This window comes from Bison bison, unplaced genomic scaffold (genome assembly GCF_000754665.1).
Source record: "Bison bison bison isolate TAMUID 2011002044 unplaced genomic scaffold, Bison_UMD1.0 scf7180017864068, whole genome shotgun sequence".
NCBI classification, from domain to species: domain Eukaryota; kingdom Metazoa; phylum Chordata; class Mammalia; order Artiodactyla; family Bovidae; genus Bison; species Bison bison.
In genome coordinates, this window is record NW_011494640.1 from 5,096,983 (window position 1) to 5,113,174 (window position 16,192).

Below are 16,192 nucleotides of genomic sequence, written 5' to 3' on the forward strand. Positions count from 1 at the left end.
CTCATCCTCTGTCATCCCCTTCTCCTCCTACCCCCAATCCCTCCCAGCATCAGAGTCTTTTCCAATGAGTCAACTCTTCGCATGAGGTGGCCAAAGTATTGGAGTTTCAGCTTCAGCATCATTCCTTCCAAAGAACACCCAGGACTGATCTCCTTCAGAATGGACTGGTTGGATCTCCTTGCAGTCTAAGGGACTCTGAAGAGTCTTCTCCAACACCACAGTTCAAAAGCATCAATTCTTCGGCACTCAGCTTTCTTCACAGTCCAACTCTCACATCCATACATTGACTACTGGAAAAACCATAGCCTTGACTAGATGGACCTTTGTTGGCAAAGAAATGTCTCTGCTTTTGAATACGCTATCTAGGTTGGTCATAACTTTCCTTCCAAGGAGTAAGCATCTTTTAATTTCATGGCTGCAGTCACCATCTGCAGTGATTTTTGAGCCCCCCAAAATAAAGTCTGACACTGTTTCCACTGTTTTCCCATCTATTTCCCATGAAGTGATGGGACCAGATGCCATGATCTTAGTTTTCTGAATGTTGAGCTTTAAGTCAACTTTTTCACTCTCCTCTTTAACTTTCATTAAGAGGCTTTTTAGTTCCTCTTCACTTTCTGCCATAAGGGTGGTGTCATCTGCATATTCCTCTCCTAGATGATCACAACTACTCCCATGACCTACCACATTCATCCCTGGGCTTTAAGACCTGTGTCTCTGGTCTCCTGGTCTTTTTTTGAGTACCCAAGTATCCAAATGCTACTTTTTTTTAAATCATAAAATTACATGTCTTTCATCATGTCTAAAACCCACTGTGCCCCAGACCACAGTCCTTGTCTTTCTGTCTTGAATGTGCTCCTCTTCTGGTGCCCCCTCATCTCATTAAGAACCCAGGAGACTGGAAGTGGACATGGATTCCTTCCCTTACCCCATCCCAGACATTCAACCCATTACCAGTCCTGCCAATCTGAATTTTTAAATACTTCATCTCATTCTCAGTGCTTCTTTGAGGTCTGTTGCTACAAGAATGCAGAGCCTCTACTTATAATATAGTATTATGAGCCAAAGCAAAATGGCCTGATATTTCCAAAGCATAAGAGTCAGAATATTATCCTTGAGCCCAATGAGCTGAGGTGAATTGGAGCACATGTTGACTGGTAGATTCTTTGCATGTATAACTTCAATATAAGAAAAAGAGACACAAAATTCACACATTGGAAAGGCTGCAAGGCATGTCTTGCCCATGTGCTCCCTGTCAACAGGAGAGCTTGAGGAATGGCCTGTTAAGGACATCCTTGGGGACATCCCTACCTGTGTTTGAGAGGTCCTGGCTTGGGGCCATGTAACCACATTTCCTTCTTCTCAGCCTCATGGATGCTGACCATTATTTTTAGGCTACTGGGTCAGGCTTTCTTATGCCGTTTGGTGCTAAGAAGACACAAGCAGCAGAAGCCAAGGGGCTAGAGAAGGAAGAGATGCTCTAGAGAGACCCTTCCAGAATTGAGGCGGTGACACCCTCTGAGCTGTAAGCCCAGAGGAAACCAAGAGAGGGCATCCGTGATGAAGGGTGGGAGAAGATCAACTAATTGATTAACCCAGACTGAATTATCCTTGACCCCCTATGACTACGGCTTCCCCAGTGGCTTAGTGGTAAAGAATCTGCTGGCCAATGCAGGAGCCAAGGAGACATGGGTTCGATCCTGTGATTAGGAAGATCCCCTGGAGGATGAAATAGCAACCCACCCCAGTATTCTTGCCTGGGATAATCCCATGGGCAGGGGAGCCAGGTGGGCTGTCATCCATGGGGTTGCAAAAAGTCGGACACAACTGAGCATGCGTGCATAGCCTAGCATTCACTCCCTAGGACTAGGTGGAAACACTTGGTCTTAATGAACAGTGCAAATAGCATGTCTTTCTCCAGAAAACCCAGTGGATGCAGATCCTAGTTACTGAATCTTTAGCGTATAGTCAGTGGAGCAGGTATCCCCAGAAACCAGCTTTGTGAAGATCATGACTTCCTGGTTTGGCAGAGATGGCCAAGGTTACCTCTGCTGGAAGTTAGGAAAATGGAAGCTTTTCTATTTCATTTTTTTCACCTCTTAGCTTCTCTCTCACACACTGTCTTGGAGAGGAAGACATCAACTATCTGATGCCTTCCCCAGAATCCACACAACACAGACAGTGCTGGTCCGTGAATGTCACGTTACTTTGTTTTTTAAATTTAAATTTATTTATTTTAATTGGAGGCTAATTACTTTACAATATTATATTGGTTTTGCCATACATCAACATGAATCCACCACGGGTGTACACGTGATCCCCATCCTGAACCCCCCTCCCACCTCCCTCCCCGTACCATCCCTCTGGGTCATCCCAGTGCACCAGCCCCAAGCATCCTGTATCCTGCATTGAACCTGGACTGGCAATTCGTTTCTTATATGATGAATGTCACATGTTACTTTGAAGAACAGAATTTGCCTTCATAGGCGGCACTAAGGTCTGCAAAGCCCCTCTCTGATGGGGTTGAAGGGCCTCTCCACAAAGGAAAAGATTTTCCAAGTTAGCAGCCTCTTCTAAAGGGCACCCCTGCGTCCCAATCACTCTATTCTTTAAAGTGTCATCTCCATGAAAGAAATAACATTTACCTTGAAAGCAAACCCCCTGAGGCAGGACTCAGTGTGAGTGGCTGTGTGCATGTGAAGAAGAGGTTTTGTTTTGTTTTTGCTTTACCAGGTGACATATGGCTATATATTCATTCCAGAGGGGATTTTTACATTAGGTCTATACTAGGTCAGCTAGAGTGACAATGAGATGTTTCTATTTTGCTCAATCCTTATTTCATTAAAGCCAGAACCCAGAAAAGCCAATGAAAATACAGTCAATGTTGCAAAAGCAACCATCATTAAACACACTTTTTCTGTGCCTTCCCAAATCATGCTTTTCCACCTCTAGCTCCATCTTTTATGTCTAATTTTAAGACAGTATGCCCACTGCAGTGGCCTATATGGGAAAAGAATCTAAAAAAATAAAACAGTGTATATATGTATATATATAACTGACTCACTTTGCTGTATACCTGAAACTAATACAACATTTAAGTCGACTGTACTCCAATAAAAACTTTTTTAAGAAAGACAGTACAGAAACTCGCCTATCTCCTAATAAGCTCCACTCCGAGAGCATGTTGAAAGTCCAATTTGTTGGTTAGTCCAACAAAGTTAGGCTAGGTACCCAGCTAACACAATCAACTCTATGGTACTGTACTGTAATAAACTTGTAACACTTCACACAAATAATACAGAAAAAGCAAACAAACACAACGAGTAAAGTAAACATTTTTAATGTACAGTTAGAGTACCTTGAGAAGTGCAGGAGTACAGTACAACAGCTGGCATCGAGTGAACAGGCAAGAAGAGTTACTGACTGGAGGAGGGAGAGGAGGTGGGAGATGGTAGAGCTGAAGGACTGCCAAGGAGACGGAGGGCAAGCTGCAATTTCACTCACGCCTGACATTGATGACACAGGTTCCAGTTCTTTGCTGGATTCAATTCTGTCTACTCTCTTTAAAAAATGGTCCAGTGATGTCTGGGTAGTGACTCTTTTTTCTCATCATGATGACACGGTAGCACCTGACCGCATTCTGAACAGCTGCTACAACCTTCATGTACCGTTCCACGTCCGAGTCCTGTGCCTCAGACACCAAGGCTGCCTCTTCAGATAAATAAAATCCCCTTGCCATTTCCCGCCTCGTGAATCTCTTCAGTTCTGCAGTTACTTCCTCTTGTCCCTCTTCATCCTTCCTCTGGGCCTCCAATTCCTGGAGTTTCTTAGCCATACCAGCTACATCACTGCCGCTTTTACAGTTGCTTCCAGACACCCTGGATTTGAAATAAAGATACTGTACTACTCTCCTCTATACTGCACTGTACAGTAAAGTACAGTATCTTTATTTCAAATCCAGGATGTCTGGAAGCAACTGTGAATCAGCTGTGGAGGATTCACATACATGACAACACATGCCAGACACGTGAACTAACTTATGTGACTGACCATGCGAATGCATATTCGCATCTTTGAAAGCTTGCAACTTTAACATTCATATATAGGGGACTTACTCATTTATTTTTCTAAAACAAATGTACAAGGTCAGTTCTGCCTCATTATCTATTTTTAAGGATTATCTCCACCCTCTATCTCAAATATTTTAAAACTCAAAGACGTTCCAGCTTCACATACATAAAGGTTTGGAAGTAGCAAAAACACCATACTATAATGTCAAGCTTCATTATAAATGGTTAATTTAGAAACTATGAAATAAAGCCAGAGAGATGGAAAATCAACAATATGGTAGGTGAGACAGAAGATAATAGTTACCTTTTTCCTTTTTCTTGATGGGTTTGGTAGGAATCCTTTCTGAAAGAAAAATGAGATTCATGCTGTGATGGGTCCTTGTTTCTGCTTTGTGAGCTCAGTAATTCCAACTGCCTTTCATTCATGTTCCACTCTCAACACAAGTTCAAGGGATCTTCATGGGAAATAATCTCCCTCTCCAAGTCTGTAACGCGCTGCTCTCTTTTACCCAGCCTCAGATTTAAAGTCGGCTTTAAAAACTGCATCCTCAGTCTTGCTCTCCTTATAAAGTCCTGCCAGAATTTCCTTTACAACCACTTCTGCATCTGTCACTTCCTTTCCATCCCCCAGTATCCCTCTAACTTGTGTATTTATACCTCGAGTACTATAGCTACTCCATTGGTACATATCTAGTGAGTGATTGACAAGTGACAGGCCTTATCAGTGGCCTTGAACACACACTCTCTTTGGGGAGACAAGTGGGAAAAGCTGGCACAGAATCAGTAAGAATGATAAAGTTTAAACCGTGCTCTCAGAATATTTCAGGATCCAGAGACGGGTAAGTGTAGTAGGCTAAATAATGTCCGTTGGTCCCCACACTCCCCCACCCCCACCAAGATGTTCACATCCCAGTCCCCAGACCCATGAATGTGCTAACTTATACAGTAAAAGGGACTTTGGTCCCTATTAGAGGGGACAGGAGGACCAGAGTCAGTAGTAGGAGATGTGATGACAGAACAAGAGCTGGAGTGATGTGAGGAAGGGGCCACAAGCCAAGGAATGAAGGCTGCTCCCAAAAGCTGAAAAAAGCAAGGGACAGATTCTCCCTGGAAGGCTCCAGGAAGAATCAGCCCTACTGAACCTTGACTTGAGTCCTGTGAAACGGATTTCATGCTTCTGATCAGCATAACTGTGTGATAATAGATATACGTTGTCTTAAGGCACTAAGTTTGTGGGGAATTGTTACAGCTGCAATAGGAAGCAAGCTCAGGGAATTTCCAAGGATTCCAGCAGAGTGTGCTGTTTGAGCTGGGCCTTGTAGGGTGAGTGGGGTTGATCAGGTGGGAAGGTAATGGAGGTCATTTGACGTCTCCATGGGTTAAAGTTCCCCACTCTGTAATCTATCTTGCATTCCCTGATCAGATTCTTACCTCTACAACACTCTTTCAACTTAGTCAGTCAGTCCCAAACCCAAACCTCCCACGATTGCCCCATGATTAAATGAAGGGCTCAGTCTTTTGTCTTGGGCCTCAAGGCCTCTACAATCAGCCCTGTTCATGGAGGAAGACTTTTCACCCACAACTTCTCGACGAGTCATACCATCCTTTCTATGCAGAGTTTCTCAGTCCTACCTTTATGCTTGTTGGAACTAGTCTTCTTTTAAGACCTAGCTCAGTGCAAACTGTTCCGTGAAACTGGCCTCAACTTCAAAGACAGAAACAACCTTCCCTCCCCTGAGCTACTGTGTCTCTTCCTGCCAGCGAATCTCATTCTCCTACCCTTGAGCTGTGCCGACCTGTGCTTATAAATGAGTAGTTGTCTTCCTGGTTAGGGGCTGGGGGCCACACTTTGCAGTGGCTTTAGACGTATTCAATAACTATCTTCTCATCATTAGAGTGGCACAAGGAAGGACCATCTGGGGCATGTGGTACAGAGCCAGGAGGCACGAGTTCATCTGTGACAGAGATCTGGCCTGTTTTGTTCACATCAGGGGCTGATATGAGGATCAAAGAGATATTTTATTTTAAAATATCCTTTTTCAAGAATGAACTTAATAAATCTATCTAGAAAACACTCACTCTGATGCATTATTTTCAGATACGCAGTTCTATTATGTTATTTTAAACATTCCCCCTACAAAGTCTAAGATCTTCCCTTACCAAATTAAATTCATTAAATTTAATTTACTTTCTTGTGACCAAATTACACAATGGCAATTATTAGTGGCAGCGCCAAGGTCACAATTTTTACTGTTTTACCTCCAAAATTGTAACAGTTTGAATACTACATAGAAAAGAACAAAATTTTGCCATTTGCAGCAACATAGATGAACTTGAAGGGCATTATGCTAAGTAAGCCAATGTCAGACAGAGAAAGACAAATGTAAGCATGGTATCGCTTATATGTGGAATCTAAAATATATATATATATAACAAACTAGTGAATATAACATAAAAAAAGCAGACTCAGAGATATAGAGAACAAAACAGTGGTTAACAGTGAAGTGGGGAGGGTAACGACATAGAGGTAGCGAAGTGGGAGATACAACTAGTGGGTATAAGACAGGCTCAAGGATGCATTGCACAATATGGGGAATATAGCCAATATTTTGTAATAATTGTAAGTGGAAAGTAACTTGTGAAGTAAGCCAGAAAGAAAAACACCAATACAGTATACTAATGCATATATATGGAATTTAGAAAGATGGTAACAATAACCCTGTATATGAGACAGCAAAAGAGACACTGATGTATAGAACAGTCTTTTGGACTCTGTGGGAGAGGGAGAGGGTGGGATGATTTGGGAGAATGGCATTGAAACATGTATAATATCATATATGAAACGAGTCGCCAGTCCAGGTTCGATGCACGATACTGGATGCTTGGGGCTGGTGCACTGGGATGACCCAGAGGGATGGTACAGGGAGGGAGGAGGGAGGAGGATTCAGGATGGGGAACACGTGTATACCTGTGGCGGATTCATGTTGATATATGGCAAAACCAAGACAATATTGTAAAGTTAAAAAATAAAATAAAAAAAGAAAAAATAATTTAAAAATTTAAGTGTAAAAGTTTACACACTTAGAGGATTGAGTTGTAATGAAAGCCAGAGAAGATAGCACCCACATGAACTATTAGGGATAATATATGCATTGTGACCTAGGCATTGTGATTTTCTGGAAGTGTCCTGCTAAAGCTTGAAACCGGTGACCCATGGCACAAAACTCTTGATGCAGCGCTTTGACGCTAAAATACCTGAATCAAGATTTTCAGGGGCCATCCCCCACAGCGCACACTCTGCTTCCAGTTCTTGGAGGCTTTGTGGTCTCCTTCATCTTCAAACTCCTTGAGGGTGAACCACTTTCCATTCTTATCCTTTATACACTTTTCTGAGGAGCCTGTGAGACCAAGACAAGGTGAGCTCCTTTTCTTGCCAGGGCATGCACCAGACTGTGAAAACCCCAAGACTTGACCTCCCACCGCATGAATCTGGGCCACCCATTTTGGGTTCAGAATCGGCAAGAGGAGAGCAGAGTCCCCTCTTGGGGACACAGAGCAGTCTGAAAGGCAAGGGTAGGAGCCAACTTCCTGTCCAGTGTGCATACTTTGACCTTCATGCAATGAGAAGGACAGTAATTACTACCCGGGAGCACGTTCTAACTCACTTCAGGCGCGTCTGACTCTTTGGGACCCTATGGACTGTAGCCTGCCAGGCTCCTCTGTCCATGGGATTCTCCAGGCAAGAATACTGGAGTGGGTTGCCGTTCCCTCCTTCAGGGGATCTTTCTGACCCAGGGACTGAACCCTCATCTCTTATGTCTCCTGCATTGGCAGGCAGCTTCTTTACCACCAGTGCCACCTGGGAAGCCCCCAGTTACTACTCACATTTACTGAAAAAAATATTTCATTATGTTCAAAAGAGAAAAAAAAAAGAATGAAGCTAAAGATGAGTGGGGGAGATTCTTTCTCTTCCCTTCTCTGAGACCTGAGATAGAACCAGGCTGAGTTTCTGAGGGGGCAAGTGAGGTCACACTGGGGTCACCACAGCTACATCTGCCTTGTCTTGTACAAAAGTTGATCATTTCAGCTAACGGCAAGCAACTATTTCTCATATTTTGAACTCAAGCTATTTTATGTTAAAAGAAAGTAGGAAATGCTATAAAGTGGGAAAAGTTAAATTATATATGTGCTATGGCCACCTGATGCGAAGAACTGACTCATTGGAAAAGACTCTGATGCTGGGAAAGATTGAAGGCGGGAGGAGAAGGGGATGACAGAGGATGAGATGGTTGGATGGCATCACTGACTCAATGGACATGAGTTTGACTAAACTCCAGGAGTTGGTGATGGACAGGGAGGTCTGGCGTGCTGTAGTCCATGGGGTCACAGAGTCGGATGCAACTGAGCGACTGAACTGAACTGATATGGTCATTAGGCAAACATTTATATATGGACTTCCCTGGTAGCTCAGACGGTAAAGAATCTGCCTGCAATGAGGGAGACCCGGGTCTGATCCCGGGGCCAGGAAGATTCTGTGGAGAAGGGAATGGTTTACCCACTCCAATATTCTTGCCTGATGAATCCCACAGACAGAGGAACCTGGCAGGCTACAGTCCATAGGGTGGCAAAGAGTTGGACATGACTGAGCAGCTAACATGAACATAAAAGCAAAAAATCCATTTATATTGGATTGGCCAAAAAGTTCATTTGGAGTTTTCTGTAAAATATGGAAAACTTGCCTAGTGGCTCAGATGGTAAAGCGTCTGTCTGCAATGCAGGAGACCCAGGTTTGATCCCTGGGCTGGGAAGATCCCCTGGAGAAGGAAATGGCAGCCCACTCCAGTATTCTTGCCTGGAAAATCCCATGGACTGCACAGCCTGGTAGGTTACCGTCCATGGGGTCGCAAAGAGTCGGACACGACTGAGCGACTTCACTTTCACTTTCTTTTCATGGAAAACTTGAACAAACTTTTTGCCCAACCCAATACTTGTTGGTACCGAATGAACTATATTTTGGGAGGAGGGATTCAGTTATGATAGATGAGCAAGATGAGCATTTGTACTATAACAATTGTAATTTACAAGCTATTACATCTATTATCTCGCTTTTTTCTCATAATATGGTGAGGCAAGTTTTATTATTATTCCCATTTGGGTGAAGACTAAGTTCAGTATGAGAGATACTATGTTGACCCACACAAAATAGACACTCTTGGTACAGCTGAAACTCGAATCCAGGTCTTCTGAGCCTAAAGGCTGTGCTCTCTTTCAGTGAGCAAAAGGCCAGACAAACATTACAGGGAATTGTCTGTGAAGGTTGTTGTTGGGTTTCTCAAACGTGTACATCTTCCATCCTGTTATTGAAGCACGTGCCCTTGTATTGGGTGCAGATGGGAACCTGTCGGCACTTTCTATGGCAGGAGAGGAGACGGCCTGGTTACCTAATGTTCATTAACTTAAAAAGTGTGGAAATGCCATCTTTCCTCCAGCCTCTCTGGGATGCTGTGTGGAAAAGAGCCAACAGAGAATAATTGAGCCTGCTCTCTTCAGAAAGTCTGTTTGCCAGATGGCCCTTGCTGGCATCTGGGAATGTGGTCTTGGGAAGGGGTCTCACTATTCCCAGAACTTAAGTGGCTCACTGTGCCTGAACTGTTGGTATAAACGATATTGTGTGTGTGGAATGCCTGCTTTCCTTCCAAGAGTTTGGAATTTTGGCATGTGCTAGTCAGAGGGCACTTATGTAACTAACCCTTGATAAAAACCCTGGACGCTTAGGCTCAGGGCAGCTTCCCTGGCAGACAACACTGCATATCGTTGTTGGAGAATTAAGTGCGTCACGGTGACCCCTCTGGGAGTGGACTTTGGAAACTGACATCTGTACTGCGTGCTTTTTCCCCTTGCTGATTTTTTTGGTGTGCTTTTTCAATAGAATAAATAACAGCCGTAAGTTCAACAATATGCTGAGTCCTTTCAGTCTTCCTAGTGAACCACCAGACCTGGGGACAGTCTTAGAAACATGTTCCTCCCCTCAACAAGGGTCCACGACCTGTACAATATATTATTCACATGGGAGTTTTCTAACTGAAAAGTGTAGAATATTGTGAAGCCCACCTTTTATCATTTTCTCCTTATATAAAATCCCCATCGCCTCACCACAAGTCACGGGAAGCTGATCACGTCGAAAATCCATATTTGTATCTCTGGGAACTCTTGGACCTGCAAGGAAGCATGTGGTTTTTTCATTCCATCTTGCTCTAACATGGTCTCTCCTCCCCCATCTTGAGATCCTTCTTTATAACTTGAAATGTAATGGGAGGATTTCTCCCATGAATTTAGATACATATCTAGGTCTTTCTTTTATGGCAGGTTAGGTCCATAAAGCTAATATCACTTTATATCCCAATCCTCTGAAATCCTATATACACACCTCTTGAGGAAGGATATGAATTCCCAAGCTTGCCAGCCCTAGCTACCTATTGCACGATCATTTTCTTCCTGCTGTTTTGAAGGAAGATTTATAGTCATATCATTGCTTTGAAGTTATACAGATGGAGAAAAAGCCTCAATTTTTCATTTTTTCTCCCTGTTTGAGGGCTCAACTGAGGCAATAAAGCAGGATTGCAATGGGCCCCCAGAGGGTCAGTTCCATCTTCCTGCTTTGGTTTCTGCTTTGCTTCACTTCTCCTTCATGCGACCTTTCTCTGTGGCTAGACTGTAACTTGCTCTAGAAGAAACCACAAATTGCTCAGGGAGAGGGCCTCTGTACGCCCTTGGGTGAGGGTGCTGAAGTCTGGTTCCTCTGAAGCAGGTGCTGAAAATCTTAGAAAGAATGTCAGTAGTAGGAACACTTTCTCTTGCCCTCTGGCTAGCATTGAAGGGGATCCATTAAAGACTGATGTTGGGGCCTCTCTCTGGATGGGGAGGGTAGGCTGTGGACAGTCCTTCCAGAGTCAGTTCTATTAGAGTTGGGTGGGCATAGGAGGCCAATCAAATTCACCTGCCACCCACCAATTTACAGAGGAGGAAATTGAGGCCAAAAAAATGAGTGACAAGCCAAAGTTATACAATCAAAGAAATTTTAGGAATTTCTTTGGTAACAGGTCTCATTATCACTCAGAGTCCCCTTTGGTGGCTAGCCTATGGTTCTCTATGTAGGCAAGAGAAGAATGAGCTAAATATTACATCAGTCATACTCTTTAGATACATTTCTTCATATTTCCCTCCTCAAAAGTTATCACTGTGGTGAGGGGAGACGTGCTCAGGAAGCCTGGGGTCTCTCACAGATCAATTGACTAATCAATGAAGTGGGTGCCTGTCATGTTGTTGAAACTGACCAGGACCAAGGACTATCCTAATGTTTGTTACTGGCTCTATAAGTCCATTAAGAAAATTGATTGATCACTAAAAACATGAATTATAAAATAGAAATTTGCATTATTTTAGTTAAAAATACATTAATCATTTATTTTTTTACCTCTTTTTCTGCCTCTTTTCAAAGGCTCAGTGCAGACTGTTTCTATCCCTGGGAGAAAGTAGAAAAATAACATAAATGTGTCTTTTTACAACATTATATTGCAAATAGTGTTTTGCAAAAATACCATTCAAATGTCACTTTTCAGGAATCTGTCTAGTACATCAAGAAAAATGTTAAATGCCTTGATAAGGAGTTAGGAGTTTTTCTGTAAAGGGCCAGGGAGGAAAATATTTAAGGTGCTACGGACCACAATTCCTTTTGTGATTACTCAGCTCTACTATTTTATTGTGAAGGCATCCATAGACGATTCATAAATGGTAAGATGTGGCTCTAGCTGTGTTCCACTAAAAATGTATTTATGAAACAGTTCATGGATTGAATTTGCCCTGTGGATCTTCGTTTGGGGGAACTGTGGTCTAGACTTAGTTACAAAGATGAGGCCTATCTGAGATATATCCTGTGTTTCTTTTACTAACATTTCCTAGTCATTCCAAATAAAATTGAAACCACGTCTTACACATTTCCCAAGTAACAGAGCAGCAACGTGAGTAGAATAATGAAGCTGGACATCTGTCAATCTTTATTGTGCGCCAGGAACGATCCTTAGAACCTGTCTCTATTGATTTACTTTATCCTTAGAGCAAAATTATCAAATAAGAACTAATACTATCCTCATCTTACAGATGAGAAAATTGATGTGCACAACTAAAAATACAAATTAAAAGCACTGAAGATTTACTTTTACAAAAAGGCAGCAATGAAAGGCAGCAATATTAGATCTCAAGGAAAACTTTACGCTCAGTTGTGTAGGTCAGATAACTGCCACAAAACTAAACTTGAAAAGTTTTTGACCAAAAATGGTGGCAAAAATGAGCAAGGACTGAAAAAAAACTAGTTCAATGGCCCAAAGAAGGGAAGCTTATAACACTGATTGTTGTTTTTGTTGCTGTTTTTCCATCACTAGGTCATGTCTGACTTTGTGACCTCATGGACTGTAGCATGCCAGGCTCCTCTGTCCTCCACTATCTCCCAGAGTTTGCTCAGAATCATGTCCATTGAATCATTGATGCTGTCTAACCATCTCATCCTCTGCTGCCTCCTTCTCCTTTTGCCGTCAATGTAAAATTGATGCCTAAGTTCCTGAAGTTGTAGGTAGGGTTAAAGATAGCACAGAATGTTGACTTGGATATTTCAGAACAATGTAGTATCTGATTCAGTTGCTGACTGCATCCAAAGAGCTGAGGCATGTCCACGTGCACGTGTAAGTCTGCATCATTCAGCAGTGTCTGAATGTTGAAGTCAGGGATGCTTTCTAGCTAAAGGTCTGTGCCCATCATTCAGTTCCCATGGCTAGAATCCTAGAGTACTAATTTGATAATGCTGGTTCCAGGAGAAAACAGCTCATAGATGAAGCTGAGGTGGGCCTTGCTGGCCAGTTAGTCTCTATTATTATTTCACTTTACAGAGGAACAAACTCAGGCAGAAGAGGCAATGTGACAGACCCAAGTCCACAGGATTACCTCAAGGGGGTGGGATGTGGGGCAGGACAGTTTCATCACTTGTGAGTTACACAATGTTTTATAGCTACAACTATTTCCAGCCTCAAAAGTTATCAGTTCAGCACCGCAGAAGCCCTTGGGCCTTGGGTTCTGGTTGCAGATTCCACCACCATGCTACTTGTTTGAGATATCATCTTTGTCTCCCTGTCATGTTTTAGAAGTTGACTAAATCTGGTATATTTCTCAATGGTTAGTAGCTACAGAAAGTAATTAGAGAAATAAGTCTATCAATAAAAGTGTAGAATAAAACATAAGAATTTAGACATTTAGTTATTAAACATTTATTTATATATTTATTTCCTCTTGGTTTGCCTCTTTGAGGCTCTGTTACTCAGAATCTCAATTCTATGTCTTCCCCCTCTTTCTGAGAAAATAGAAAAATATAAAACAGATGCTGCTGAAAAGTTGCATTGCATGTAATAATACTTTAAAAAATTCCATTTTACTGTAAATTGTCAAGATCCTGCTGCATAAAGAAAAATAAATACTCCATAGCCTTGCACTTACCAAGCCTTTGATGGTTAACCTGGGTTCCTAGATTTTATGTTGTTTACTCTCACACTAATCCAGATACATTTACATCTACATTTAAAAGAACTTAAGGCAAGTTTTATTTCTTGTATCTAAAAGAACACTTTGAGAATGATAATAATGAAAGCTGAAAATGAAGGAGAGTAAAAAAAACTGGCTTAAAACTCCACATTCAAAAAACTAAAATTATGGCACCCAGTCCCATTACTTCATGGCAAATAGATGTGGAAACAATGGAAACAGTGAGAGACTTTATTTTTGGGGGCTCCAAAATCACTGCAGATGGTGATTGCCACCATGAAATTAAAAGATGCTTGCTCCTTGGAAGAAAAGCTATGACCAACCCAGATGGCTTATTAAAAAGTAGAGACATTATTTTGCCAGCAAAGGTCCATCTAGTCAAGGCTATGGTTTTTCCAGTGGTCATGTATGGATGTGAGAGTTGGACTATAAAAAAAGCTGAGCCCCAAAGAATTGATGCTTTTGAACTATGGTGTTGGAGAAGACTCTTTAGAGTCCCTTGGACTGCAAGGAGTTCAAACCACTCAATCCTAAAGGAAATCAGTCCTGAATATTCATTGGAAGGACTGATGCTGAAGCTGAAACTCCCATACTTTGGCCACCTGATGCAAAGAACTGACTAATTGGAAAAGACCCTGATGCTGGGAAAGACTGAAGGCAGGAGGAGAAAGAGACAACAGAGGATGAGATGGTTGGGTGGCATCACTGACTCAATGGACATGAGTTTGATCAAACTCCGAGAGTTGGTGATGGACAGGGAATCCTGCTGTGCTGCAGTCCACGGGGTCGCAAAGAGTTGGACACGACTGAGCCACTGAACTTAACAGTTGTTACATGCTTATTATATGCTAGACACGGATTAAGATCCTTACATTTACTAATTTATCTTAGGGAGTTTTACTATCCCCGTTACCTATAAAGAAACTGAAGCATCCTGAAATTAAAAACTTAAGTTTAGCAATCCAGATTTCCTTTGCTTGAGAGGCAGAATCAATGCAGCAATGCAAGAATTTGGATTATCTAGGGATATGTGATGGTGACCTACACAAATAATACATTGGCCATCATCTTAACCCTGAGTGAAAGCTTTTGGGCTGAAAATATGAAAGAAGCAGAAGAGCTTGTTCACATGGGTTTGGGCAAAAAATGATCTAAAGAATTAACCAAGAGAAATTGCCCAAGTGGAATTTGTAGAAATATAATTTCAAGTCATAGAAAACCTTAGGGTGAGAGATATCAAAAAAGGTTGATTGAAACCCTATCTCAGGCGAATAGGCTCTCAGATATAAGAGGTGATGGGTTGTGAGAGGACAGATGAGGGGGCTTGTGTCTGTGAATTTCTTGAATGCCGTGTTCAAACATGTTGATTCCCAAGGCAGGGCCATGGAATGTGCACCTGTCCTTCCTTTCTTCTTTTATTCTTTGTTTCCATTTCTTCCCTTCATTCTTTCCCCTTTTCTCTCTTCCTTCCTTTGTTCTTTTCTCTTTCTTGCACTGGACTACAGTTTGGGCCTGTTTAACCATAGGCTCTTAGGCAAATGAAAAATATTTTCTGTTCCTCTATGTTATTCTCTGGCACTGCTTGATTAACCTTCCTTCAAACCTGTTAGGCCAAAAAAATTAAAGATACAAAAGTAGTCTGGTTTAGCTTAAGAGTTCTCCTTACTGGGAGAGTTGGGGTTTAAGTCCAGGTAATAATTGTTCTTTGTGAAGTTTCTCTCTCAATATACCACAGGAAGTAGAGTGGTTGTTCTTGGGTTTCCTATTCAAATAGACTATCTATTGGCACCAGAGACTTGCTATAGAAGTTCAGTGCTCCCCTGCCCTCAAGGCAAGTGAGGAAGCTTCCAAGATAATTAATCTGTGTCTCCAAGGGCTTAAGGGAGGCAGAGGTGTTTAAAGACTCAAACCTGGAAAGTCTAGAGAGGGGTCTAGAAAGTCTGAAGACCATGAAGAGGCATGAGCCTTCCCTGGAAAGGGAGAGGTTCAGTTAATTCTTGAGAGATACTGTGTCCAGGAGGCCGTTTTGGATGAAAGAGGTGACCCTAGGAGGGGTGTGGACCTCCTGGAAGCTGAGAGACTAGGAAGGAAGTGGTAAGCCATCGGTTGGATTTCCTGCATCAGGGGAACTTCAGTTGAGAAATTCTCCCTGAAAGGGGAGGATCTCTGAAGAACCCACAAATGTGACTCATGCATCTGCCATTTCTGGGAGAAGTGAAGGGTTTATTGCTGGAGGGCCATTCCTGGTCTCGACTACTTCCTTCTCTCCTTCCTCCCCAACTTGAATTAGCCAAAAGCAGTAGATAGTGAATGGCATTAGAGAGGATGTGTAGATGGTCGAAGAGGCTGGTCTTACCCAATTTCCCCCCTACCTATTTTACAGTTTTAATATTATATCAGCTCAGTCTTTTTAATGTTGAGTGAGAATATCACTGCTGCTGAAAAGGATTAACACAACTCTGGGGCTTATTTAAGACTTCATCCTGTGGCATAGAAAGAACTATTTAAGAGAACAGGTTTGATAAGGAAGGAAGTAGGAG

General features: G+C 42.3%; 1 protein-coding gene across 5 annotated transcripts in view; it reads right to left on the minus strand.

Moving 5' to 3' along the window:
* Positions 1 to 16,192, minus strand: part of LOC104986429 (nuclear body protein SP140-like protein) — a 95,860-nt gene that overhangs the window by 11,035 nt on the left and 68,633 nt on the right. For 3 of the 5 annotated variants that reach the window (XM_010836984.1, XM_010836985.1, XM_010836983.1), the window contains 4 exons: positions 11,542 to 11,589; positions 10,179 to 10,283; positions 7,323 to 7,465; positions 4,372 to 4,410 (listed from right to left, as the gene is read on the minus strand). In XM_010836984.1, coding sequence (XP_010835286.1) covers positions 4,372 to 4,410; positions 7,323 to 7,465; positions 10,179 to 10,283; positions 11,542 to 11,589 — 335 coding nt within the window. Of the gene's footprint in view, positions 1 to 3,478; positions 3,876 to 4,371; positions 4,411 to 7,322; positions 7,466 to 10,178; positions 10,284 to 11,541; positions 11,590 to 16,192 lie in introns of those variants that run through there. The other 2 variants (XM_010836986.1, XR_825039.1) reach the window with 2 other exon arrangements.